At 40.9% G+C, this 27,477-nt stretch overlaps 6 protein-coding genes across 6 annotated transcripts; 4 read left to right on the plus strand and 2 right to left on the minus strand. All coding sequences in view use genetic code 11, as the record gives it.

Annotated features, from left to right (window-relative positions):
• Positions 1 to 1,478: 1,478 nt before the first annotated feature.
• Positions 1,479 to 2,526, plus strand: EGR_00111 (NEDD8-conjugating enzyme UBE2F; the record flags this gene model as incomplete). The annotated part of the gene is made up of 3 exons (XM_024489360.1): positions 1,479 to 2,006; positions 2,261 to 2,300; positions 2,333 to 2,526. The coding sequence occupies 3 exons, from the start codon at positions 1,479 to 1,481 to the stop codon at positions 2,524 to 2,526; spliced, it is 762 nt and encodes a 253-aa protein (XP_024356038.1).
• A 167-nt stretch (positions 2,527 to 2,693) lies between these two features.
• EGR_00112 (Dynactin subunit) lies at positions 2,694 to 6,381 on the plus strand (the record flags this gene model as incomplete). Its single annotated transcript, XM_024489361.1, has 6 exons — positions 2,694 to 2,786; positions 3,010 to 3,094; positions 3,429 to 3,515; positions 3,924 to 4,007; positions 5,161 to 5,279; positions 6,325 to 6,381. The coding sequence occupies 6 exons, from the start codon at positions 2,694 to 2,696 to the stop codon at positions 6,379 to 6,381; spliced, it is 525 nt and encodes a 174-aa protein (XP_024356039.1).
• Positions 6,382 to 10,233: 3,852 nt separating this feature from the next.
• EGR_00113 (Insulin-induced gene 2 protein) lies at positions 10,234 to 11,309 on the minus strand (the record flags this gene model as incomplete). Its single annotated transcript, XM_024489362.1, has 5 exons — positions 10,234 to 10,410; positions 10,450 to 10,643; positions 10,712 to 10,785; positions 10,821 to 11,109; positions 11,144 to 11,309. 5 exons carry the CDS (start codon positions 11,307 to 11,309, stop codon positions 10,234 to 10,236), a joined length of 900 nt encoding a protein of 299 aa, XP_024356040.1.
• A 404-nt stretch (positions 11,310 to 11,713) lies between these two features.
• On the plus strand, positions 11,714 to 18,204 carry EGR_00114 (Structural maintenance of chromosomes protein 1A; the record flags this gene model as incomplete). Its single annotated transcript, XM_024489363.1, has 19 exons — positions 11,714 to 11,776; positions 11,809 to 11,952; positions 11,988 to 12,305; positions 12,368 to 12,580; positions 12,646 to 12,731; positions 12,777 to 12,942; positions 13,010 to 13,224; positions 13,301 to 13,514; positions 13,648 to 13,859; positions 14,028 to 14,190; positions 14,571 to 14,756; positions 14,990 to 15,058; positions 15,128 to 15,261; positions 15,416 to 15,537; positions 15,799 to 16,103; positions 16,189 to 16,394; positions 16,699 to 16,978; positions 17,407 to 17,742; positions 18,136 to 18,204. The coding sequence occupies 19 exons, from the start codon at positions 11,714 to 11,716 to the stop codon at positions 18,202 to 18,204; spliced, it is 3,501 nt and encodes a 1,166-aa protein (XP_024356041.1).
• A 414-nt stretch (positions 18,205 to 18,618) lies between these two features.
• EGR_00115 (hypothetical protein) lies at positions 18,619 to 19,550 on the plus strand (the record flags this gene model as incomplete). Its single annotated transcript, XM_024489364.1, has 3 exons — positions 18,619 to 18,671; positions 18,714 to 19,095; positions 19,320 to 19,550. 3 exons carry the CDS (start codon positions 18,619 to 18,621, stop codon positions 19,548 to 19,550), a joined length of 666 nt encoding a protein of 221 aa, XP_024356042.1.
• A 735-nt stretch (positions 19,551 to 20,285) lies between these two features.
• Positions 20,286 to 26,618, minus strand: EGR_00116 (hypothetical protein; the record flags this gene model as incomplete). The annotated part of the gene is made up of 15 exons (XM_024489365.1): positions 20,286 to 20,366; positions 20,523 to 20,595; positions 21,026 to 21,118; positions 21,207 to 21,328; positions 21,935 to 22,140; positions 22,209 to 22,372; positions 22,667 to 23,178; positions 23,295 to 23,382; positions 23,470 to 23,858; positions 24,302 to 24,811; positions 24,974 to 25,435; positions 25,931 to 26,016; positions 26,082 to 26,219; positions 26,258 to 26,570; positions 26,601 to 26,618. The coding sequence occupies 15 exons, from the start codon at positions 26,616 to 26,618 to the stop codon at positions 20,286 to 20,288; spliced, it is 3,255 nt and encodes a 1,084-aa protein (XP_024356043.1).
• Positions 26,619 to 27,477: the final 859 nt, after the last annotated feature.

A 27,477-nucleotide genomic window follows, 5' to 3' on the forward strand; every position in this document is an offset into this window, starting at 1 on the left:
AATATACACTAAATTTTAGGATTTAAAAAGACGCTGTATAATCGGCCGTTTGTAAAATTCTAATGGCATAAAAAAGCTGGGAACATGGGTTGATTGTACAAATCGCTCAAGAGTTCCGTTCCCCTAATGCAGCGAAATTGAGTAGTTAATTTAATCTAGATAATTGCTCTTAAACAGCTATATGAGTCACATTCTTATAATTATACAATGGTACTAATTAACTCGACAAATACTGTCATCATGGTTGTCGTTTCTCGAATGACACATGAGGCTGCAAAGGGATCAAAATGCCAATTTTCGCAGGAGGCTACAGTTTTCGGTGGAAAATTGCTGATTTGCTTTAGAGGATCTGGACAGATAGCTTAGCTGTTACCACAAAAATTGTACAATATTGATAGTAAATCTTAAATACAGCTCTACCTTCTGCCTGAAATAAAATTTACTACTATAAGAAGGCCCCTTGTGTTTTCCACCTATAAATGCTTTGACGATTGTTTTGAGACTAGTAAGTTCGTAAGATAACATCAAAACATTGGCATTTACTATTTTAGAAATGCCTAGAATTTCGCAATTACAGCAACGCGTTATCTGCTTGTCATTTGCTCTTTATGTTTCTTTTCTTAAGAACCCCGAATCCCCATCATGACTTCTTGTGCTCTTGGACTTTCCTTAAATTTTCTTCACCATTAAACACTAGTTGCCTTGCAATTGTAGAGGTGCTAATAAACACTGCCACATTCGCAATGGTATTTAGTTTGCTTAGGGCGTGTGAAATTACTCAAATCCAGTTTATGATTTCGCACTCCATCATAACAGTAAGAGAATTACATACATTCATAAATGAAGGAAGCAATCAAGAATGGTTGCGGACATTACCGAAATAATTTTTTAAAGAAACCCTTGATTAGATATTATGTAATACGATAGTGGTTTATCCCTCGGTTCTGGTGAGGCGCCACTTTTTGTACTTCGAATTAGCCCCCTTGTACCTCGCTAGGTGGGCTGGCCTTTTGGGCCATGCCAATAGCCCAGACACCTTCTTTGTGCTGAGTATATATATTCTGCCCGAGTATTGTGTCTTCTTTCGTCTTCAGGGAGTCCCGGGACGCTACAATTAGGTGCTTGTCTTTTAATGAACATATGCTTATTCCCAAATAAGACGTCATATGAATATTCATTTTACAAGAGTTGAAATGAAAAGTTACATCAAAGCTACAATAAAAGATAAATTTTTAAGGCTTTGACTTACACTTAGAGTGACATCTAGTTCTATGAAAATATGCCTCAATCCAATAACTGAAGCCTTAAAATGAAGGACCTATCAAGAATATTAAACTAACATTTTATGGCTGGAAAATTTATCGGTCTATAGCGAAATGTTGGTGATTAATGGCTTATTAAGAAAGGCGGCTTTTTATGTTTCCATCTACTATTTTTGTTTTTCCTTCCTCCAATAGAAGCCGGTAGTTTTAGTAAGTATGCTTCGTTTGGCTGACAAAATTCGTCAAAGGCAGCAGGGCCAAATTTCGAATGAACCAGATTCAGTTTCCTCACCCTCTATAAGAAATGCTTCCATCCGTGATAGACTCCTAGCACAGGAGCTCACAGACCTAAAATCCAATTTATCACAACACTGCCGTCTGCGTTATCCCGACCCCGATAAGCTCCACGAATTTGAAATAATTATCTCTCCAGTAGATGGATTTTGGGCAAAGGGTCACTTTCATTTTGAGTTTACTGTCCCTGAAGGTTACAATCACGTCCCTCCAATCGTAAAGTGTACTACCAGAATCTGGCATCCAAATATTGATGAGGAGGGAAGGATTTGTCTTAGTCTTCTAAGACCAAGTTCACTCGATTCTTCTGGCTGGGCTCCCACTAGGAAGTTATCCGATGTGATATGGGGCTTGGAATCATTATTTTCTGATCTTTGTGACTTCAACGACGCACTAAATACGAATGCCGCCGAAGAATACATCCGTGACCCAGAATCCTTTAAACGTACTGTTAGGAGATATGTTAGTCAATATGCCAAAAGTTGAATCGATTGCGCCTTCCAAATAAACCATGGGTACCAGAGGTATGGGGAAAACCTGTGTTGCCATCGTATTTATAATGAATCGACTTGAATCCTTTAAATTAGTGACTTGTATCTGTACAAAGTACCTAATAAAATTTTGGTTTTATGATTTCTTTATTTTATTTTATCCACTCCGTTGACTTCTTAGTTGATTGTTAAAATCTACCCTTTCTCCTCCAGTTGGCGTATGTGCACACAGGCTCTAAACCCGCTCTTTCAGGTATGCATATTTTTAAATATGGCATTTCTTAGGCACTGTGTCGGTTTGGCAGAGTAAAAGGCCACAGGATCCATCTCATCCGAAACCTCCAACATCAAACGAATGTCCCAGCGAAGCCCACGTCAAACGTCGTGTTGAGGTCTTCTCAACCGCTAGCTGCTGCAACAGAATCTTCTCCCTACAAGGTTCAAGAATACTATGGTTTCTCACAATATTCCTTCGTTGATCTCGGGGCAAAGAAACAATCTCTGCGCAATCCTCAACCAAGCAACAAGCCTTAGTCTTCACCATTCGCAACGTAGCACTGCTATATAAATATAGCCATTAATTACAACTGTTCCTTCTTTTGCAACATTGCCCATTATTACTGATGGTGACGCTATGTAGTTTTAGATGAACCTTGATCTTCTTGAGAGTCGCATATATGAGTTGGAGCGCCTGATCCTTGGAGCCTCAGCTATGCCCCTTCAAACATCATCCAATCAGGTAACCTTAAATCAAGTCATTTTTATGCTTTCTCATCAATATATGATAACGGCGGTTACTATGTGACCTATCTCTGAATAGGCTAGTATATTTGCGGTGCTGTCTTGTTTTCGTTTGTAGCCTCACTTAAATAAGAAAGTAATGGGGAATATCTTGGTATACCAATTTGTTTCGACTACTTTTGCTTGAGCTTTATTATTAATACTTGATCTTTTCGCAATAGACCGTATCGGATTTGATAGCCGATGCCCAAAAGCAACTATCACTGGCGGAGAAATACCCGAAAATTAAGGAGATTTTGGAGAGAAGTGAGCCTCTTAATAACTTTTCAGTAGCATAATCTACCGCATTCGATTAGAGTTTATTATTGGATTATTCAGTGTTTGTTTTTTCCTCTTTTCCATTATGGCTTACGAATGCTTAAGATGGAATTCCAGTCTATTGCAGCATGCAAACTATGTACAACACTGGGTGTTCATATTTTTCCTCTCGCACAAACATAAACGCTTTGTCCTTAGTTGTATCTGTAAATCCCATTCTTACTATTTGCCTATGCTTCTATTTGTGTGGCCGCGTTGTCTACATTTACCCATTCGTGTAGGTTCAAATACATGCAATTCTTTAATAACCTAATCTTTTCAGGCAGCGAATTGCGCAAGTACATGGATCCTAATTTTCTGGACGATCAAACAGTGGCCAATGCAGCCAAAATCAGGATCATTCTCTCGCGTAAGTTTATCGTTATATTGTTTGGCCGCCCGAAGCTAGTACCTTCACAAAATTGTTTTCGTGGGTGTCAATCCTTTGCGTCAGCACAAAACGTATCCCTGGGTATAATGTTTCGTGGCTTTGTAGTAAATAAGGAACGCAGTTTACGTGTTGCTTTTCCGCCTGTAGTGCGAGAGATAAGCACTTTGATGATTTAATGAATGTAAGTTCATATCACGCCTTACTGTCCGTGTTTAACTTTTATCCAATCGACCCTTCATACTCCGTTAATAGGAAGCACGATTGTGTCGTTCCATGCTTGCCTACTTTACGAAAAAAATTTAACACATTTTGCCTGTTATAAAATTACTGCATCTAGCAATTGATTATTCTTGTCTACTATGCTTTTAAGTTGCATGCCTTTTCTAGTTGAGGCTGAAATGCTGCAAACTGCCCGGGCCTTGGAGGCTCTCCAATCCCTAAAGTCTGTACTCAATCATCCTGCCTATTCGGGTAAGTAATTAACTATATCTGTCATTTATTGCGCTTGATTCGTATTAATTCCTGGTATTCAATGTTGCCTGGCTCCCCCTTTATTTCTGGAATTTATTTTGGTGGCACTGATTTACCACAAAAAATTGTTTTATGCGGACGACTTTTTCTTTGCAGTAACAATGATTTGGTTTCTATATGAACTATTAAATTAGGTGTGTGGACAGTGTATTTGATCTCTTGAATTAAGCCACCACTTTCATATATCTATGGTGAATCTATTAAGCTCCTAGAGATGTTACTTTTAATTTCCAGCCCACACTTTACAAGATAGATCAGGATTGTTGTTCCGTTGCTCAATTTATTCTTTATATTTTTATTCTGTATTTGTGCCCATGCTTTCAAATTCCTCATTATCGCCTATCAAAGTGCTTGTTAACCAACGGCAGCTATTATCTGATTTTTTTGCTTTAGTACTTGAATTAGCCCATCATCGTTTGCTTTTAATGTATCCTTTCATCCTCTATTGAACCAGTACAATGCTTTTTACTTAGATTTTCTGCTCTGATTGTTTGATAAATAAAAGTGGAATCATTTTCATCTGCGCGTAGGGATGTAGAATTGATATCGTGTAAAAATGTTTGTTTACAAGAGCCTTTTGACTCCTACTAACATCTTAAACCGTTTTTTTGGCTCATCCGGTTATTCGTCATCGTCGGTACTGTGTATGGCTTTTACTCCGAGGTTTTTATCGCTTAATTCATGTAAACCGAATTTAGTGACGCATAAAACAAATTTATAGTACAGGGCTTGTTTTACCCATCGATCCCTGCAAAATACTTTGTCGGGCAGGCCAGTGCATCGACGTGTCAAAGTATGTTTTTCCACTTGAGGCGAAATCACACTAAGAAGTCCCTTGCTTCATGGTATGACATTATTTTAAAACTGAATTTGACATCCGCAGTGCCTTTTTCGTTCACCAGAATTATAATAGGTTCTGCTTACTGAGTTATAGTTAGTTATTCACAGGAAATTCTATCTGTTTGAGTAGGAGCACTTATAATTTGGCGCAGTTTTCTATTCGTTAGTGTTATTTTGTTATTTTTAGTGTTATTGTTATTAGTGTTATTAGTGTTATTTTAATTGTGTTAGGAGATTGGATTTTGACTTTCAGACCTGTCAAGTTTGAAGGCGAAATTCGCGACTATCCAACAAAAGCATGTGGAGCAGGAAGTGCAAGCATCTGATTTCATAGATGAAAGCAGTCGGCTTCTTGAGACCTATGCGAATACGGTTAGTTTGGAGCTTTTCATTATAAATCTGCGTACTTGTCGTTATGTACGAGCAAAATTTTGGGATTTATAGAAGAAAAGCAAGCTTCAGTGGGTGAAAGTGGCATTATTTCTCCATCATGGTCTTCCGCTTCATTTACGTATTTGTCGTTTAACTAATACTTGGAAAGCAGTTTTGATAGGAAAGGGTGTCAGCGCTGCACAATAATCCTAGAACGGATTGCCTGTCTCGACACTCGACGTCCACAAACTTCAAAATTTGTGAATATTCGTGGATGACCGTTTTCACCTTTCCACAGGAAGAATCGCTTCTTGTGTACTTTCCCTGTAGGTTGTACATCGATCATCCAGAGTTAGGTTTTCACGTGCGAATCATCACAGCAACGACTACTGTGCTGTGTATTAGGAACCGCCACGGCCCGAATTGTCACTGACGGACGTACAGCCAGTCATTTGAATAGACCGCGACTGAGCGCCTCATCACTGTACTGAGCTTGAGGGCTTCTATAAGTGGCCGCAGATTTCACGTCTCCGTTCACAAGATGCTTACTCACTACGCACTACAATGCCCTCGTGCACAAGCTACGTCTGTTGCCTGCCGTCTTGATCAACGTTGTCTGAATTTATTTTCGCCCTAGTTACCAGTAAAAGGGCATTCAGGCTACTTGCTGCCGCGTGCAATATCGCTACAACATCACCCCTTTATATGATTTTGAAATTAAGAGTCCTTATTTGACGATAGCGCCCCTTTTGCACGTGCAAATGTACATATGCGAAATTGGTCTTATAAGCAGGCTATATTTTTGGCACCCGCATTATCTTAAGCGCATTCTGTTTCGCATTGATTGGTGTGCTTTCTGCCGATGATGATGGGTTTATCAGTTCTCATTGTCAGTTTGTCAGTGCTCACTCGAAGTGTCACTTAGTTTGTCTATGGCCAAAATATCCCTGTACTAAGCCTGTTTTATTTAGCTTTATGCAATTTTTCCATTAAGTCGCAAATCGATTTTACAGACCCTTATAATGATTTCGCTCTTTTTGCTTAGACACGCGACATGTCGAAGTTATTGGTTGCCTGGCAGAAAAAAGTGGCTGCGAAGTGAGCTGGCGTTGCTCGTTTTCATCTTAAAATCGTTAATAAATACCTTGGCACGAATCAATTTCTTAATAAAGCTATGTCTTTCATTGTGTTTACTTATGTTATATGGGTACCATGTTTTGTAAAATCATAATTGCACTAAAACACATCACCATATTTTATTATTACTATTTGTATAAACCAGCAACAAAATTCCAGAGTTGGATAGGTTTCCTGCATTTGTGTAATCACGGTTGGTGACTTCCATTGCGGACTTATGTCAGAGAGGAGGGGGGCCTGCGCCCAGGAAAAAGTGCTTTTGGCTTGTTTTGTGGATATGCGGCTGTATGTTAACGAGGGGTCGAGTTCTAGTCGTGACTACTACGTTCAAATGTGCTGAATGAGCGCTTGAACTGTAAATGCGACATGGAGATCGGAGCACGTCTTCAAACGCTTTTTGGAGATTGTTGGGACGAAAGCCGAGTGATGTAAGCTCAGCCCTTTAGTGGTGTCTTTTGCTGTGATATCTATGTTCCTTTGATGATGACGATAATGATAGTGATGGTGATGATGATGATGGCAGGAAGGCGAATAAAGCCATTGATAGGCTGCAAAAGCCCTACTTTCTCATAGGATCTCATCGGTTGACTGCGTTGTATTATCGTTGCCAACTTATACCATGTCACAGCGGGCGCACGTTACCTTCTTAAGAGTCGTCTGTGGGAATGTCTACTGGTCTACTTATTGTTATTTTTACATAAATTGGAATGCCTTTTAGCCCACCTGCCTTTGCACTGACAGTTTCTATCACCATAATCCAGTAGCATCCACGTTTTGGGAATTGTTTTAGTGGTGCTTTGTTTGGGAACATGCATTTATAACGATGAGTTGTTCGCTTATGTTGATGCGAATTGTGTTTGTCGACAAATTCCCCATTTTTTCCGCTTTTTCCTTTATAGCTATTTATTGTTCCTTGCAGAAGAGTAAAATCCCAAAGATTAAATACGGTGGTAAAAATATAAACATAGTTGTGTTAACTGCGTCCGCCGTGGTGGGTTAGAGGCAGTGCGTTTAAAGCGTGGTTGAGTTTAGTGGGACTTTCGAGAGCGCTTTTATCGGTAGAATGCGACCTTGAACCAAGCCATTAACAGTTCGTCCTGGGGAAAGAGTGACAGGCCACACCTTGCCCCCGTGAAGTGCACATGTGCACGTCAATGTGACGCATTTTTGTAAACCAACTCGCGCTCACACACACGCACCCAGCTGACATCCAAGGTGCGGATGCACCCACGAGTGCATGTATGCGCGTGCCAAGCACGCGGCACTGGTGAACGTCACGGCATACTCTCGCCATCTCAGCCATGACCCGTGCACCCATGTGCCAATACAAATCGCTCTCAGCCCCTTCAAGGCCGCTTAATTTCGGATCCCCCGTAGCTTAAATTGGAATTTCCAAATTATGGCTGCAAAAGGTCCACCTTTTCTTCAATGCAAATTTTTATACCACGAAATACCTACAAGGACTGTGTACGTAATGGCAACTTTGCGCATAAACACAGGAAAACGCAGTAAATTAGGTGAAAATACCAACATCAGCTGATGATGTCGAGTAAGGTCGTCAACGAGTGCATACGCACTCATTTTGGTTTCGCTTCATCAGCCTTATTTGACTATGGCGATAGATAGGATGTTTATGCTTCGTGCCTTTTCCTCTCAAGCTATGGCTTATTGAGAAAATCTGGAAAGACTAGTATCACTGACTAAATAGACTGTGACAAATTGAGCTGGTTCATCGTGAGTTCTTAGGCCTAGGCTATACGCCACACCATCGGAGCTGGGTTTACTTCTGCACTACTCATTAATTTGCGAATGCATTTGGTGTGTATCAGGAAAATCCTTACCTATCAGTTATTATTAAACAGTTACCACAGAACTACAGTCACCCCAAGATATTCAAGCTGTTCCCAAACAGCATAGTATTTCTTCTAATTAAAAGTGTATTTTATGCCTGAATAATGAACATTTTTTAAATGGGTAGCTGATACTTATTTGGATTCTTCTTTTCCGTTGCGAATCCTCTGAATTAGGACCTAGAGACATGGGCAAACGCCGAAGGGTTTCGAGGCAATTAACTGCACATTTGCTTATGTTGGCTCTTCCATCTTTAGCCGTTTTGTACTTCTGGGGCCCCGCCTGCAGTCCCCCAGCCTATCCGAGCTAGGAACACTAAAGATTTAAAGAACCCTATTTGTATAATGTGCTTGAAATTCGTTTACTCTCTATGATCAGAGACAAGGAACGCGACGAATGCACAATAGGACTACATTAACATTTGCATCTACTAGAAAGCATGCAATCGTACTTTGGCTTATCCTACACTAGTATGCATGCGCTCCATCTGTTTTTTTAAAGCTGACGGCTTTTATGAAGGACAATACTTGTGCTCATTTGCTTCATTTTCGTAGTTCATTACCAGCGGCCTTTAAAGCAGCTAGCGATTCAAACCCTAATTACACTTTGTTCGCGTCGATATTCAAACACTCGATCTGCTCCTTTAAAAACATGATGCAAGATATCACAAGATACGTTGATTGGCGCTCCTGTAGTAGGCCACTGGAGGTTAAGTGATGTTGACACGTTGTTACTGCTAAAGGTAATGCTCTTCGCACAAATTTAGCTTCAGAGAATGCGAGCGGACTGCTAGACCTTACCAAAACGTCTCACGTAAACAATGACCAAAGAAGAGAACGACTGTGGGGCCAAAATTATTATTGAAACTGTTTCAGTATACCTGGGTGTAACAGGTTTCTCTCAAACACGCAGGACTAGTGGCGTAGTTGGACTATATTTACGCTCCGAATAGAGCTGTAATTGAAGTACCTCATTGTGCAACGCATTTGCAGTAGTTTAATTGCACTTCTGCATCAGAAGTAATACTCGTAGCGATGAGCGATGAGACTGCAGAATCATGGACATGAATAGGCTCTTCTGAAAAGATAGTGTTCCCAGCTATCAGTATGCAAAAGCGTAACGACCAGAAAAGTGCGTCCCCCTTCGAGTGGGGAGTTCACTACATTAGAAGCCAGGAGCTAACTTATCGGTTTGGTTCACCTATACATAACGTGATCATAATTCTATAGAAATTCTTTTCATGCGCGATTTTTGTGTTTGTGGCATTCAATTTAAGTTTCTGGGTAGCGTTGGACGTCCCTTTAGGTGAAGTCATTTTTGTCTAACGAACAATGTAGCTGAGAAAGTTGATTAGCAATAGTCAATTAAAGACCCAAATTGAGGCCTGCACAGTTATCCACCTAGTCAAGAAGTGCCTTTTACAACGACTTTATTATGGAAAAATCTGACCAAAATTACATCCTGAGAAACCTAGACTGACAGCTCAGCTGTGGACCTTTTATTGTCTGGCGAAAATTTCATCGTCGTCTATTATAGATATGAATCTTGAGCTATTCTCGCTTTAGAGTAAATATGTAAGACTTCCTGACCACAGAAGCACGGCCTCACCAATCACGAGGTTAAACGCATGAACGCCACCAAAGTGTTGAAACGCACACCTCATCCTGCACAATCAACGCTTAGGAAGTAGGAATTTGGCAACGCATACCACGCAGACCGACAGTAAGGTAACCAGAATCACCGATTAAGAGACTCACGATCGGAGTAGCCACAATCAGCTGATTAGCTAAAACTGCGTGATGCGCTGAAGTTGCATTGACTAACGCTAAAGGGTTTACGCGCAAAGTGAACCGTTATGAATAACACGAAAGAAGCGCAATGTTTTAGGAAAATTAAACGAGAAAAGAGACGTGCGAACTCCCGCTGAAATCTGAATACGACAGATAGCATTGTAGGCATGTAGGAACTAGATAACATAAAAGGCCACACGTTTTAGACGCTGGAATCGATATGCCAGGCGGATTGGGACACTGTATCTGTCAGGGTAATTTGCAGCAGCCAATGCATGATGCACACTAGATAGGCGCCCAGCCAGCGGTGCAAGTGTTGCAAAGCAGGCAGGAGATGACTCCCTATTCACATTCTTATATCATGAAAATAGAATCAAAATACAGTAGTTTACAAGGCGGAAGGAATGGATATGGACTCCAAAAAAAAGGGAAGAGGGAGCAAGGAAACAAATGTTCGTAAAATCAGAGTGCTTCATAAAGTGGTAGCAAAGTTTTGCCAGAATCATGAGACATACTGGCCGATCGCAATAAGACAACAAGCAGTCGAAATACATATGTAAATGCAGGTTGAAGTCGGTCCGCGGCGCTGATAGATGAGTCATTCAGCCTTAAGCTTGAACGAATCAAACCCGTCCAATTTCGCAAGTTGCCGACCGACAAGTGAGGTAGTAATACCGCCGGAAAAGAAAATGCACGGTAGCCAAGATGTGAGAAGTGGATCAATGGACCTAACAAGCGTAATGTCAGAGCAATCAAAGCCTACCTGATGGTTTGGTCCCCAAGCACCAGACAAATACCGGTACCCAACAGCGACATCAGGAATCCGGTAAGAATACCACTGACGGAACGATCGAAAATCCACCATATACCAATAGCAAAACAGAAGCTTGTCAAAAGCAACTGTGAAATAGATATGATATCAAGTTTGGCGGATGCATGACTTATGCCCATAAAAAATATGACGCAGCGCATGATCGATGACCATTCTGGTTCATAAGCGTTTGGAATTTTCAGGTTATGGTAAAGACGAGGCGATGTGAGACCACAAGCAACTAAGAAGTAACGTAAAAACAAGAAGAAACCTACCTGAGAGAAGACCACAGCACAAAGGAATACCGAAACTGGTGCTCAACAAACACTGGCTGAATTTGTCATTGAAAATCCCACTCCGAAACCCTTGAATAAGTCCGAAAATATAGTAAAATAGGACCCCGATAACAAACAGTATAAAACCGCGGAAGCAAACGCGCATAATGGACGAAAACGCTGATCTGCCGTTGAGCTTATACTTCACGGCGGGCACAAACGATTGGGCGAGAGTAATAGTACGTCGAAGATCATACCACCATAATAACTGACCTTTGTTAAACAAAATACCTAGAAATTGACAATTAAAAATTAATAAGTTAGTCTGTTTTAGAGCTAAAATGCCTGATTTAAAACCTTTTGTTTTAATGAATTCCGCATGCATGCGCACTTTTGGAGGCCACTATGATTGACAATTGTGGTCATCTTAAATATATCGAACTTGAAAATTACAAGTCTTATAAAGGCAGACAAGTGATTGGTCCATTTAGTGCTTTTACTGCAGTCATAGGCCCAAATGGTTCCGGTAATTAGAATTTATGGGCTCACATTTAAGGTAAATCAAATCTTATGGACGCTATCAGCTTTGTACTTGGTGAACGGACACGGCACCTAAGGGTTACGAAGCTAAGTGTAAGCAAAGCGAACCTGGATCTAGTTCGTAGGATCTTATACATGGGTCGGTCGTGGGAAAGCCCGTCGCAAAAACTGCTAGTGTCACCGCGGTTTACCAGATGCCCGATGGTGTTGACAAACGCTTTAGTCGATACATCAGCGGTAATACCTCAGAGTACCGCATCAATGGGACTGTGGGCCGCAATTATTACTTTTCTCATTTAGATAGCCTGTAAAAGTAGAAGAGTACGCGGAAGCTCTCGAAAAAATACGGATTTTTATGAAGGTCAAAAACTTCTTGATTTTTCAAGGAGCCGTTGAGAGCATTGCCATGAAAAATGCTCGTGAGCGTTGTCAAATGTTCGAAGAAATCAGTCGATCAGCAGAATATAAAGAGGAATATGACAGGTCGAAGGCTGAAATGCAGAAGTTGGAAGAAGAGGCCACATTCAACCTTAATAAAAAGAAAAATATTGTAGCAGAACGTAAAGAGGCTCGTATAGAAATCGATGAGGCAGAGAAGTACAAGAAGCTACATCATAAATGGGTAAAACATGCTCGTCATTAGCGCTGCTTTTTTTTCTCTGGGTAAACAATTAGTCCTTTTAGCTGTCCAAACGAACGGAGTTGCAACTCTTCCGGTTATATTATAACGATGTGGATATCAAACGCATACGAGAAGATTTACAACAGCGAGAAGAAATAATTGAGCAGGAGAATACACAGAGACAACAAATAGAGGAAGAGATTCGTGATAAGCGTCGGGAATTGGGCAAACTTCATCGTGATCAGGCAGGCTTAGAACAAGAAATTAAAAAATGTGTACGTAACCCCTTTTTGTTGTGTTTTGTAATTTTTTTACTTCGGATGTTTTCCAATAATTTTAGGACCAAAAGGTTTCCAAGAGAAAGCCTGAGTATATTAAAGTTTCACAGATGCTGCGTCATGTTAGCGACAAGCATAAAGAATCAAAGTAAGTGTTACAGTAAATACGCCAATTTTGTTATTGGAAATAAAGAAAGGCTTTGGAGAATGCTCGTCAACAGCACAGTAGCCATCGTCAGGAAATGGATCAGCTGGAAGCCGAGTATTCTCGAATCTTAGCTCTTAAAGAAGATTATGAGCATCAACAGAATAAAAAGAGCAAGGAGCAGGGTCGTTCTCTTGAACTGGAGGATTCACAAGTAAGCTTATATGCTGTGTGCATCTATATCATCTCAATGTTCGTGTCACTGTATCTGTTTTATGCAGTTGGCCGAGTATCACAGGCTAAAACAGAAAGCGGCGGAACATACCTCAGATCTTTCGGCCCAACTCGACGCCCTCAGGCGGGAATATGATGAGCAAAAGGATCTCTTCGATGGTCTTGAGAGGCGGAAGGAAGAAATTGAAAATTCTCTTCGTTTAAAGCAGACGGAGCTTATTGACAATCAAAGACGTCTTCAGAGGCTCGTTGAGTTCATTGAGTACGTATAATATTTTAAATGTATATTTTCCCTAACTTCAAACCATTTTAACTCTTTATTCATCACAACTTCACAGAACTAGCCATCGCTCCATAACGGAGCTCTCAGAGGCAGAGAAGACGATTAGAGAGGAAGTTGAAAGCGCAACGAGGCGAATGGATGAAATCAACGCGGAGTTGGAGACAGTGATTTGCCAGTTGGGCGAGGCCAAGGTAGAACGCCACGAATCCTCTCGAGCGGTTAAAAAGCAGGAACTAATCGAGAACCTCAAGCGACTTTTTCCTGGCGTAGTGAGTCAGCAACACTTCCATTGGATTTGATGGTTGTCTATTTCCTGAATTCTGCAAATTTATTGTTTTAAATGGTTCTTGAAAATGATAGACTTGCTTTTTTTAATGATTCTCTGATTTAATGTTCTTTCAGCAAGGTCGTCTGCTGGAGATGTGTGAACCGTCGCACAAGCGTTACCAAATCGCCATCACCAAAGTTCTTGGCAAACACATGGACAGCATCGTGTGTGACAGTGAAAAAACGGCGAAAGACTGTATTCAGTACATGAAGGATCAACGCATTGAGCCGGAAACATTTCTCCCTCTTGACTTCCTTGATGTTAAGCCAGTTGATGAAAAACTGCGGTAAGAATTTCTTGCTTAAATCGCTTTTATATCACATACACAAATATGAATTGCTTTAGTTTTTATCTGCTCAAGTATTGGATGTCATTTTAGTTTATTTAATGGTCCGTGGACAATAATTTTTGCTTTGCCTCTTAATGAATACCGTTTTTACCCTCACTTCATTAGTGAAATAAATGAGCCGCCGAATGTCCACCTAGTGATTGATGTTATCAATTGCGATCCTGTGATTGCAAAGAAAGCTCTGCAGTTCGCTTGTGGCAACGCTCTTGTCTGTGACACTGTCGAGCACGCTCGTTACGTCGCCTACAATATGGGTGATCGTAAAAAGGTGATTAAACCGTCTTAAGCTATTTTTTGCTGAATGAGTCCCGATGTTTTAAAAATCTAAATTCCTGTCATCACTTCTGCTAAAATTGCTTCGATAAAGTCCTCAGGGTCTGTTTCGCTTCAGTCTTAATTTTTCACCGCTTTTGGGTAGACCGTTTCTCTGGACGGAACCCTCTTCCAACGATCGGGCATCATTTCGGGTGGTGCAAGGCAAGTTTGATCTTTTTCGATCTCGTTTAGAAACCTGAAAGATGTGACGTGGCTTCGTTTGAATCTGTCGGTGGTGAGAAGTGTTTAAGCAACTATCTAGACATCAAAATCCGTCGAATATTCAGTAAACTGATAAGTTTGCCTTCTGCTTTGCTCCTCAGCGACTTGAAGGCGAGGGCTAAGCGTTGGGACGAAAAACAAATCAGTTCTTTGATGGCGCGTCGCGACGCACTGCAGGTCGAATTGAAGGAACAGCTGAAACGGAAGCGTAAAGAGGCCGAGCTCCGCACTCTGCAGTCACAAATCAATGGTCTTGAAAAAAGGCTCAAATACACACAAAAAGATAAGGAAGGCACTGTGAGTTATTCTCGGTCACATGTAACGTGTTGGTGTAAAATGCACAACCCCATGCTACTTTGATTTTTTGGGTCACTTTTCTAGATAAGATTGGGCATATTTGACCTTTATCAGATATTCACATTTTAGTCGACTACCAATTAGGGCATCATCAGTCTTGCTGATTTTGGAGTTAATTTGCAATTTGAGTTTTGTAAGAGAAACTCACCCGCTACAAAGATATTTGTTTGTAGGAAGAAAAAATCCTTAGTGGAAACGAAGAGGAAGTAAACAATTTGAAAGTCAATCTGGAGGAGGTCAATGTACGTTCTCGTCGAATTCATCGGTTTTGTGCTTCGATTTCGTGATACCTATGGTTGTCTTTGCTTAAGGAACGGCTCAGTATGTGTCAGACAAAAATGCAGGAACTTCAGATCTCAATTAACGCTGAAAAGGCAAAAATGGATAACGTTGAAGACACCGTATTGCATGATTTTTGTGTCAGTATCGGTGTGGAAAATATCCGGTGAGAGAGGTCTTTATTAATTGGTGCCATTCAGCTATTTTGTTCGTCACTCAAATTCGATAAGATCTCGTTTGACATTTAGATTCCTACTTATGGGATTTTATTTGCAAGAGCACCTTAGTTTTGTTTTTATCACACACCGCTTACTTTCCAGTGAATATGAAGATCGTGAGCTGCGTATTGCCCGCGAACGCGACCGAAAACGTATGGAGTTTACCAATCAACTTCAACGCATCAACAATCAGCTAGAATATGAGAAGTCTCGTGATACTCAAGGTAGCGTTTTTGAGATTGCATTATAGCATATCTGCATTTTCATGCTCAACTAGTGACTTTATTCGTGCCATCAAACTTGTTTCAGATGTCTTGCTCCGTGAATTCATTCTAAATCTTTGAATTAAATGAGCTTTCAGCTGATATTCACATCATAATTTTTGGTACACCATCGTCAGTAGGAGTTTCCTCAGATCTTTTACCCTACAGCTAGCCTTTGGCTTCCCTTGTTTCCATGTTTAAGGTCATAGTGCTCTGTTATAGCTGCGGTGCGTCGTTGGGAGGAAGCGGTGGTGAGCGAGCGTCAAGAGATGGAGCGTTGTAAGAAGCAAGAGAAGCGCCTAAAGGAGGAGATGGAGGCAGAAGAAATCCATAAGGGCAATTTTGAATTTCAATTAAGCGAGTATCAACGCAAATGTGAGCGTTTGGATGGTGAGTTGGCGGAGCTCAGTCGACGTTTGGTTTCGCGAAAACGAGAAATCCAGAAGCTACAGAAGGAGACAAGTCAAATTGAGACGCGGTTGGAAGCCAAACGCTCCGAGCGTCACTCATTGCTTCAATCGGCCAAGGTATGTCGGTGTTTGCCACACCCAGGGCGCTGGTATCTACAAAGCCTTTCAATGTCACTAGGGGCTTTTCTGATCTGTGGTTTAGATGGAAGATCTACAGCTGCCTTTGAAGCCGGGCGCAAGCTCAATGCCGGAGCTGGAAAGCCAGTTGTCAGCTGAAAGTGAGGGTGCAGATCTCAACTCAGAAGAGATGATGCGACTCTACGTTATGGAAGCTCGTCTACCACTAGACTACAAGCAACTGGAGAAACCTCTTCGCATGATAGCTGACGACAAAGAAGTTAGTAGAAAGTAAGTCTGCGCTTTGTTAGCTAAACTAGCGTTTGATTCTCTAGGATCCGTGGAATTTTTTTCAATTTTTGAAGTACTTTTAATTTCATTAGTTGCTACTGTTCGATATGCAAGCAGAAAGGGGAATGCTTTACCATTTACAGTGAATGTCATCCGATACCTGACTAGAGTTGATTCAGCAATTGTCATTCGGATTGTGCCATTTCACTTAATTACCGATAAGTCTGCTTCCTCGTTAGTATTTGCATTTGTTTGTTGATTTTTCGAGAATTGTTTTGAGGACCAAATTGTTGTACCCCGTTAGGGTAGACGAAATGCAAGCGGAGGTTGATCGGATGCAGAGCGAGCTCTCGCGATTTCAGGCACCGAATTTGAAGGCGGGCGCGAAGTTGGGCAATGTGGAACAGCGACTTCGCTCTACCGAGGCTGAGTTTGAGGAGACTCGGCGCAAGGCGAAGAAGGCCCGTGCCCAGTTTGAAAGGATTCGCCGTCTTCGATGCAATGCTTTTATGAAATGCTTCCTCTCTATCGCCGATAACATTGATCCTCTGTACAAAGCCCTCTCGCGCAATCCTGGTGCTCAGGTAGGGCCTTAGCAACTATATCAAATGCACCTTTTTTGTCCTTATGCTTGCTTCGACGCTTTATTTTACTCAGTCTTCCTTTTTATGAGCTCTATTTACCTACATTGCAGCTGTAATTAAGTTGGTGTACGCTCTTTTGTTTTCTTGAAATCTCGTTTTTAGTTAGCTCCTCATATTACTCTTAAAGAATGGTATAAAGTCTTTATTGCTTTTTCCTACCACTGTGCGTGATGTATAAACTACTTCCTCTTCTATATTGTTTTCCACTCCGAGGTTGAGAAATTCTTTGAGAAATGGACTGATAAATAGTAGCATATTTGCTTGCGGCTTTTCTCTTATTCACCACTTCTCTATAAAAATGCTCGTACATGAAACTTACCGTGTATATAAGAAGAGGAACTCTGAATTTGAGGTGGTCTTCCTTTCAGGCGAGTCTGTTGCCTACAAATGCGGAGGAGCCCTATCTGGAAGAATTGCAGTTTCAGTGTGTGGCTCCGGGCAAACGGTTCCAGCAAATGGACTCCCTGTCTGGTGGCGAGAAGACCATCGCTGCCCTAGCCCTCTCCTTCGCGATGCACCAGTACAACCCCTCCCCCTTCTTCGTTCTCGATGAAATCGATGCCGCTTTGGATAACACCAATATTGGGAAGGTGGCCTCCTTCATCCGTGAGTACTCGCGCACCCGTGCACAGGTCATTGTCATCTCATTGAAGGAGGAATTCTATTCCCGAGCAGATTCCCTCGTCGGCATCTATCCTGATACGGTATTTTTTTCTATCCATATGACCTAGCCTTCATTAAGCAGTAAATCCCAATGTATACGTGACTCGTGTCATTTAATTGTCCCTGTTCATATAGCCAACTTTATATTTAACCAGTTCTACTAAGGAATTTTTTTCTTAATTCCCATTGGAATGTTAATGTGCCCCAATAGTACATGCATCAAAATAGTGTAACATTACTCGATTGCATAAGTGTTTAATATTAACCTATCATTCTTCTGCTTTATTTGATGTACAAGCTCATGTTTTATCAAAATTAATATGCTGCTTCCGTTACCCCACTAAAGGCACAGAGTGCTCCTCGTAACATCGAATGCGAACGTTTTCATTTCATTATTTATAACTTTTTAATGTTGTTTATTTCATAATTTTCAGGAGAATAACTGCCTTGTCAGTCGCGTTCTCACCTTTGACCTGTCAAAATACGTCGACACAGAGGAATAATGAAGTGTCAACTCATTATGTGCGCTCCTGTTGCGATTTTATATTCTTTTAGTTTCACTCCATCCGTTTGTACAGTTATCGTTATACACTTTTCTATGCCTCTGGCACCCCTGATCCTATTGCTTGTTCAGTTCTCTGTGCTAATAAAATTTTATCGTGTTACAGTTAATTTGTACCATTTTCTCACTTAACTGACTCCGTGTTTTGTGCAGGTGGTTCTAACCGCGATTTGGTTTCACTGAAGTCTGTCACCGTTTAGGGTACCATTGACCCTTATAGGGATACTAGTTGATACAATTTGAGAGTCCTAAAAGTTATATCTGCTGATAGCCAGTGGGAGTTGAAATAATGGCTGCGCATATTCTGCGTGGGGGGTCATTTTGTATTTTCGTTACTAATTGTGGAACCACGGTCATGGGCCCCGGTGTTATGCTCGCACTGAAGCGTATGCATTCGCCTTGTCTGGGGTTTAGCTGTCACAAGCAAATATTCCCTTGCTAGGTGTCCAGGATATGTAAGGACATCGAGCATTGCCTCAAGCGGTGCAAGGATCTCTTGACTCAGGCCGAGACTGAAAATCATACTTTGGCCTCCGCGTGCACCGCTTTGACCGCCGTACTGAGCATCTCAGGTGACACCATCTTTGATGCAGCTATCAAGATCACACGACCTTCGGGTCAAAACTTTGCAGTATACATCCGTGAAGGTTATGGAATACCATTCAAGCTGCAACAGATTCAGGACTGTTGGAATAACATCTGCCGTGCTCTCTCCGTCTGCGACGAGACATCTTTTCACGCTTTGTGGACGTTTTTGCAATGCGCCCTCAACTCTCTACTCAATCCATCTCCCAATAGGACAGTGCCTGGATTTGAAAAATCTAACGCTCGTGTGAGTTAGGCTTCTTATAAATTACCACTACCTATGATCTTTGCGCTTAACTTCGAATTCCATGAAGTTGAGTTAAAATTTTATGTTCCCTGAATTTGGATGCTATCGTGTCTCTTTTTTGGCCTGATATCCTGAAATCGTGACCATGTTGTAAGTATTTTCAGTTCATCTTTTTCCTGGTGCTCTGTGGTGGACTCACTTTTCATCTCCCGTCTTTCCTATAGATGTGTTTCTATCCACCCCAACCACCCGAAAATTCAATGCACATTTTCGTGGATGGAGCGGACCTTGTTCTGTGCGTAAATTTTTATTCCCGCGACAAGTTTACCTACACCGCTGGTTGGACCCGGCAATTTCGAGCAACTTGCATCATCGCGCGCTTGCAGGAGGTTCTCCGTTTGCTTAGTGAGGCAATCAATGCAATCGAGTTTTGCGTGGATGCGACACTTCAATAGAGCCCTTCCTTCCCTGTCCACCTTTGCGTCTCACCTCTCTGTCACTTGTTCCTTTTCGGATGGAATGGGTGTCAGGCATTACATTCTTTATATTAACCGGGAACTACTGAGAACTGCAACTCACTTTTATTGTATCAATATGTGTGGGACGCAGATAGGATATAGCGTGCATCACATCATATCTATACTTGTTTTCACTTATCATTAACCTAAATGGGTCGTACAGCTGCAAGTGGTATGTATTGTGATCTCACCTCTTCTTTACCACCGACACTGTCATTTGCCTCACTAGGGAGATCAGGTGTTACATTAACTTCCCGCAACAGTGTCTACTGTTTCTCATACTTGTTGGACGCTCAGTTGCTTTTCATTTGCGGCTGTTCATTAGTCGATTTTAAATTTCCCGCCTATAGTTTGGGTTGGTGTTCTTTTCAGTGCTTTAGCATTTTAGCACCCTCATTTCAGTTTTAAAGGATAGTGATTTGCAACTGGATTAGTTGCAGTGCGCACTGCACCGAATTTATGCACTGTGCCGTGCTCATACCTTACTCCCCGAAGATCGAGCGCTTTCCATCCGTTTAAGGCACCAACTGTATGTGCATGTCTGAGTTGTCCGTAATCTTGCCAAAAGCATCCAAACAAGTTTTATTAATACATTAAAGTACATGTATAGAATATTCTTACTGGAATTTATTTCGGAAATTCTGAACGAGGTGAATCACGAGTGGAAGAATTTTACAAAACGTCTCCTTCAACGAAGGCACCCACATAGCCTGGCAGCAGATAGTCCTTCATTATCCAGGCTGCCTTCATGGCCTATAACAGGTAAATGCATGAAAAATGTGATTCGGTTTGAAAGGGTGCTAATCCAGTGTTATCCTCCAAGAAGCTATATCTCATATCCAAAAATCCTACAATGGTGTCCTCTTATCAATAATGCCTTCAAAAATGTGCCACTTCATTATTAGTTACCTCAAATCTCTTTGCTGACATGTATATGTCCTTCGTGAACGCACTCAATATGCCATTCCAGTTGGTATCCATCCTGAAATATGAAACGACGTGAAAGGCGTTTAAATCAACTGGGGAGCTTAAAAAGTCATGAACTAGCGTAAAACGCACTGGGCACAAGATGCAAGGGATCTCTGGCACCTCAATAAAAGCAACCTATTATGCATTATTGCGTACCAACAGGAGCCACCATCAAAAATTATGAACCTAGTGGTTAGAAGCCATAATTCCCTTCCTAGACAAATTTATTCATTACTACTTCCATTCCAACATCAGGTTCATTTCCAACTGACAATTGCACAATGAATAGTGTACCGCATATGATCATGCAAAGATGGTTGTTCTGGGACATTGTGGATTAGAATGAGCAGGTTTTGCCCATCATCGGGCACCTAAAATGGAACACAAACTTCATGGGCACTAAGAAATGCATATTTTAGTGAAGAGCAAGTGGCATGACGTACTTTTCACCAGCAAAGTTTACGATATCTGCTGATTGAAGGCTTTTCAGTTCGGGTAGGCCAAGATAGCCCATTCTGGCAGCTACCATTTGGAATCTGGAAAGAAAAGACCATAAATATAAGGCATAGCATACCAAGCTAAAACAAATAAAGGTGAGACATCTAGGGTTATGTGTGAACAAACCTGTGATGTTCCACAAAATGCAATACCATTGCCAGAGGACCAGGCCCCTGGATTCTTCTTGATTCGCCCATTCGTGCAAAACGAGCAGTTGACAAGTCAAGTGACAAATCACTTTCGGTCTCCTGTGGCGGCAAGAAAATTGCGTCTGTGTCATGCAGAACTATCATCTCCATGTCGTTAATTAGAGTTGAATGGTTTCCTTTGCTTCTGGAAACTCGGAACACCCCGATCCCGCGTCCATTTTGACTCGCCTCAGTTTTATGTCATTTCCCTTGATAAGTCGTCCAAACATTAATTTAAAATTACAAATGTGGATTGGGAAATTCGCAGAGCATTTGTACTAATAATTCTAGGTTATAAGCGGATTTTCCTCCAGGAGTATCAAACAGCCCTGACTTACATAGCAAGCACCCAGCCCATCTGCAATACGGATATGTATTCTCATGGAGTTGGGAACCCCTGCTTTTCATGCTTTTTTCTCATCGTTTAAGGATTAAGCATGCACTTTATATACTTCGATTTGTTCAACTAACTTAAGTTTGCATGGAGAAGTATTAATATATTCATTTTCTTTGAGCACTAATTGCTATAACTAGTAAGAATGGGGCAGGAACAAACTCTTCAATAAAGGAATCATTTAGATTGTTGAAAGCACGTATGGCTTGATGAAGAAATTACTTAAACACACTGCCGAAATTGCGATTAGCCAAGTAATAGCAGGAACTAACATTTATTGGAATAGAAGAGTGAGGTGTGATTTTGACATTCAAATTCTTTAAGACTCGGGAGAGCTCAAAGGCTTCTTCATCCAAAAATTTCAACGATTGATGGTGGTCTTCTCGAAGAAATGTAAGCCATTGTATAGCATTAACTCTTTGAAGTCGCAGAATAATCTTTCCCGAGCTTCTTGTGACCATTTCGGAAATTCTAAAGACTAAAATAGAGGATGGGTGTTTGACTTTTCCTGAATGGATTTGGATAAATCCAAAAGTTGAAACCTACCACAATTGTAAAGTACATTGTTCAAAGCCGCCAGCTTGCTCAAGTACGTATTTGGGGATACGGGAAGAGGGCTGCCAAATTCAACGTCTACTACCTCACAAGAGCGTCCCGTCTTGATGATTGCCGTAAGTTTTGCATGGATCACTTGGAAGCTGGGCTCTTTTCTAGGTAAGTTAAATTACCAAATTTAGAAATTTTTTGTGGTTAAATTAGGCATGAATCAAGCTGGTCTGTATCCGACAGGTCTCCCTGTACCATAAATTCAAATTAACCAAGTTTTTGGACTTACAAAATAGTTTTTTCAGTGGGCAAATCGAATCCATCTCGAAGAAGAGCAGAACTATCCAGATTGACTTCCTTGGGTTCAAAGAACGTTGCCAACAAACCAAGTTAATAAAATTATTAAAAGATAACCGAACACAGTTGTACTTCCATTGCACTCAAATGCTAGCGCTCACGCGGGAACAAGGGTGGTGTTCTCCGTGTGTAAGAGACTAGAATGCAGGTCACTTTTAGCCCTGTTAATTCTCCTCTTGAGGAAAGCACCGTGCACCAGCATAATAGCGGTTCCTTGGCACGTAAATGGGGTGTGTTTAGGAAGAAACCTTGCGAGGTCTCGACCGCCAGTCATGCGTTTAAATAGGCTCCAATGCCTATCACTGAGATCGTACGTCATGATCCACTTAGCGGCGATACACTGCGCCCTTAGCCGGCCCGCCGGGACATGCGGTGTACCGAGGAGGTGTTCAAGGAGACGGGCGAATCGCAGTGTCTGGTGCACCTCCAGACTAACCTTTTCATCTTCTGGGGTGCACATCGTATTACAGTAGTACTCAATGTTTGACAGCTGATCCAATGTCATGATAGGGAGCAGAACGAGGAAAGTGAATGAAGGACAATCTGAAGGCCCGGACATTTCACCTGGAAGATCAACTTGGGGAAATTGCCCTTCTACTTGCAGTTCAGGGAGCTGAAGTAGTAATGAGTAAATGCTAAAAATTGTATTAATCACGGGTTCTGCTATGCAGCAGGTAAAACAATTCAATAAACTGATTATGAAAGGCCTAAAAATTTAGCATAACCAACCGTGTGAGTGTACGATATGTCTAGAGCATCCATTAGGCCCTTGGAATAGTCAGTAACAAAGAACAATTCCTCAATAGATGCAGGATTTCTAGACAATACAGCTTAAGAAGCATGGCATAAAAATGTACCATTTTATTTACTTGAAGGTGAATCTGAAAATCTCAACCATTTATACTGGTTATATAGGTCAGCCAGTAGGCTTGCCGAAAATCGGAGTGCATCTGGTCGTCGCAAGATGAGGAGTGTGAAAGGTATGCTAATGAACTTCACTAGCTTGTCCAAATGTGCTCCTCCAAAACGTTTACTCAATACATCCATCATATTTGCGTTGATATCCCTCTGTAGCTGATGTGGAGTTTGATTAGCAGATAGACCGATAAGACGGTATCCAAGTTTGTTAAATGCAATGCTGATGATCCATCCAACACTTTCAATTTCGGTGGAAACTAGAAGGATTATGTCAGTGAAAATGTTTGATATTAGCCAGGATTTTGGATTCATTTCAAGCGATCGCAACTGTGAATAGGGCATCTGTTTGTCAAAACGAGGCCCAAACCATCTGGTCTAAAAGGAATAATTTATGCGATTACTGACTTGTGCATTCTTTCTTGTCAATTATGCTACGTTTTGTCTTTTCAAGTATTCCAATTTTTTCCATCTTTTATTGCTGATATTACTGTTTCTACCTTATGCACATCCTTCATTAACTGTAGTTGATTTCAAATCTAAATAAACAATCTACTTTAATTTCTACATATAGTTTGTAAATTCAAGTGTCTTAGATTTGATAATATTCCATCCATAAAATTTCATGATATTTATGGAATGAAGTATTTCCAAAAAAGGATGCTTACTAGCTCCCCCCTATCCAGCCCTCTTATTCCACTGGAAAGGATGTGTAGGCAACCTGCCTTTATGGTTGGTTTCATATCTGGTACAAATGCTTGTACGCTGCTATTGCTTGGCTGTGTTAGCTTGAGATACACCTCCCTTACGATAGAACGTACTCTAGGCCCATGGGCTAAAAAGGCGAGCACTGGCTGATTATCCTCTATCCATCCTAGTCGCGATCCGGCCAAGTGTAAACCTCGTACTTGGAGTCCTGCCAGCAAACTGAATATCTGAATGAAATAATCATTCCTCTTTTCTCTCATAGCATTTTTCGGTAGATCGAACGTAATAAGAGTGCTCTCCGGTTGGCCTTGATAAATCTCACCATCAAGCTCCATTGGAACATCATCGGAGAGGTCTTGCGCAGCTGAGTTTATCAAATCGCTTGTCGGAGTCCATGAGTCTTGGATTACTGGATCTCGTGTGCCAGGATCATGGATGCTCCAGAAAATGCCTGGCATTCCAACTGCCTCACTAAAGGCAGATTCGAGTTGATTCGAATCGTGGTTATGAGGCCAATTGAAAAGTCGGATATTCACATAGGAATCCAGTGAGTGGTCACTTGAACAATATGGGATGTTATTCGGATTCCATAGGTCTTGGTAGTGACTCACTCCATCAATCAGCTTTTAATTAAACAAGAATTATTTGTAACTCTTTTGAATGTTGAACTATGTATATAGAAAACTAAAATCGAGTGGCACTCAACCACCTTTCAATAAAAGGGCTTACATGTATAGTGTTCAACCAATCACATCACAAATACGCTCCAAACTGTATCAACTTACCTGGTTGACGGAGGTGTTTGTCACCCATTCCTGCAGTTCAGAGAGATTGTACTGTTCTTTCAGCATAATGAGGGTAGTAAGGGTGACGCTAACCTTTTTAGTGGTGGAAATACTCTTTGACACTTCAGAGCTGTATTTGTGCTGCAAAGAGGCCATGGTCTGAAATCCAATCTTTTCAGCAAAATCATCCGCTATATCAACGACATTACTCAGTAGCCAGCCAAGTATGGCAGCATAGGAAAGCGAGAGATGGTTTTTACTACATGTAGTCTTGGAAACGCATTTCCGGTTTTCGAATCCATAGACCCTTGATTCTGCTATTTGGAGGTCTTCAACATCTGACGTGATGACGGTAGGTACTAAGCTTGCATTGAGCTCTATTGTGATGAGATATAAAGACCCCAGGGCAGCATAGTGGGATAACATGGGTGTAAATCGTATTGCTTTGGTGATAGAGGTATCCTAAATAGAAGTAAATAATTTGTGTGCAATTTTTTTGAAGTTTTAAATCAATTTTTTCTCTCTGTTAAAAGGTATGCAAGTTTCATTATTAATTCATATTTAGTTCATGCAATAAATTTGTTAACTGACCTCATGAAATAGTGAAGGAAGAAATGGCGGGGGGATGCCGATCCAATGTGGGCTTTTACATTCCCTTTTATCCCTTCATAAAAAAAGACTCTTCTGTGAATTATAATTTTCATGGAAGTGCAACCACTTACTCATTTAACTTATTTGAAGAAGAGGTCGTACTTCTACTCCCTTTTATTGAAGGTTGGTCGTTGACCCCGTTTGCAAGCTTTGCGTCTCCAATCACTTTGTCTAACGCCGCATTGTCGTTTAACATTAAACTGATTATTTCATCTTCCACTTTAGTTTTTGGTAAACTATTTTCCGCATTTTTATCATGCGAATGTACATCCTCTCCATTTTCATTTCTAAAACCATAGAACTCACATCTACAACGGACTGCATACGAATGAAGTTGGAGAGAGTCGGTATGATGCTCGGCCACCAGCGGATTCGAAGGCATTTTCTTAGGACTTACCTTAAAGCGCGTATAACATTCTTTTAAAGACAGTAAACTGGGAAAATGAGAGTTCACTACCTTCCGAAAATTCACCATTGTGTAGTCTCTTAGCATCAAAGACATTAGATGTTGTCCTGCCTTCGTCCGACTTTGGATGATGCTTTGGAGTTTTTAGGAGCGAGATTTGGGTGGATTTTGATAAGGTCTTTATACACACTTTAAAAAAATTAGCGATTTCCTGGGTTTCGATTTACCTATATCATGCACTACTGTCCCGAAAAATGAATCAGCGTCACCAGATTTTGGATTATCAGATTTGATAAACTTATCTGAAAGCCTTTGATTACAACGAAGCCCATTACCAAGCTCTACATAGTCAAATTTAAGGTTCTTTAGAAGTGATAATTTATGAACATGTTTGAAGTTTTCAGCAATGAATTCACCAGATGGCGCGACGTCGTCCTGGAAATCGATCAACTCATCCTCTGGTATATTCCCTTTAACTCCCAGCCCTTCTACCATTAAGGCACTAAGATCCACTTTTTTTCTTAGTTCTTCGAATCCGACCTACTAAATAAACAGAGTAGCTTTACATACCTCAGTTTCCGGGTCCATTATATACACATCCGTGGCATCGGGTCTAACATATGGCTTTAAGACCTAAAGCACTGGTTGTCTTCAGCTGATTACTTGCTTTGTCTTTTTGTGATGACTCAGTGTTTTTCTTTGGCTTATTTTCAAAGAAATTCTTTGGTAAATTTTTCGCAATTTCGTTTTTAACCAATTCAGGATCCACACTGTATTCCATTTCAAATTACTGACAAGGGGAAAGATCACATGTGCCCAAAGGTCTCTTCATGTGCATTTAGAAAGCGCTGATTGCTTTTCAAACGTTTACCCAAAACATCTCAATAATCAATCCTATTTTTTCAAATCCGCCTAGCTTTTTAACGTATAACATGCCCCATGAAAAGTAAAAAGAAAATTAGTTAGGAAAAAAACAATAAAACTAAGGTGCAGTAGCCACCTAGGAGTTCAAAAGCACTAAAAGTAGTGCCAATATTGTATCTTTTATTCTTCTCTGGGAGCAAACATCAAGAAGGAATTCAAAAAATATGATTGTTTGGAAGGGCACTTTCCTTAAATAAAATAATATGAAAAGGAACGAAGCATGGTGATTAAGTTCGAAAAGTTTTATGCACTCGAATTGGCTGGATGCTTTGCGTCATGGTATCCGATCCTTAAATATCATGGAAACAAGTTTAAACAAGTACTGATATGTGCATTTCATCCATTTGTTAGCACTATGCACTTAATTATCACCAATCACGAAAAATCCCTAACATTTCGGTGTATTAAGTTTAACTGTATTAAAAAATAGGTAGTACCGCTCAGGATGAATTTCTTGACTGCATCATTTTGGACTGACTTGAGATGGCATATTGGTAAAGCTCGCTATTTTAATGCGCAGCTG

The sequence above is a fragment of the Echinococcus granulosus genome (assembly GCF_000524195.1).
Source record: "Echinococcus granulosus chromosome Unknown EG_S00001, whole genome shotgun sequence".
NCBI lineage: Eukaryota > Metazoa > Platyhelminthes > Cestoda > Cyclophyllidea > Taeniidae > Echinococcus > Echinococcus granulosus.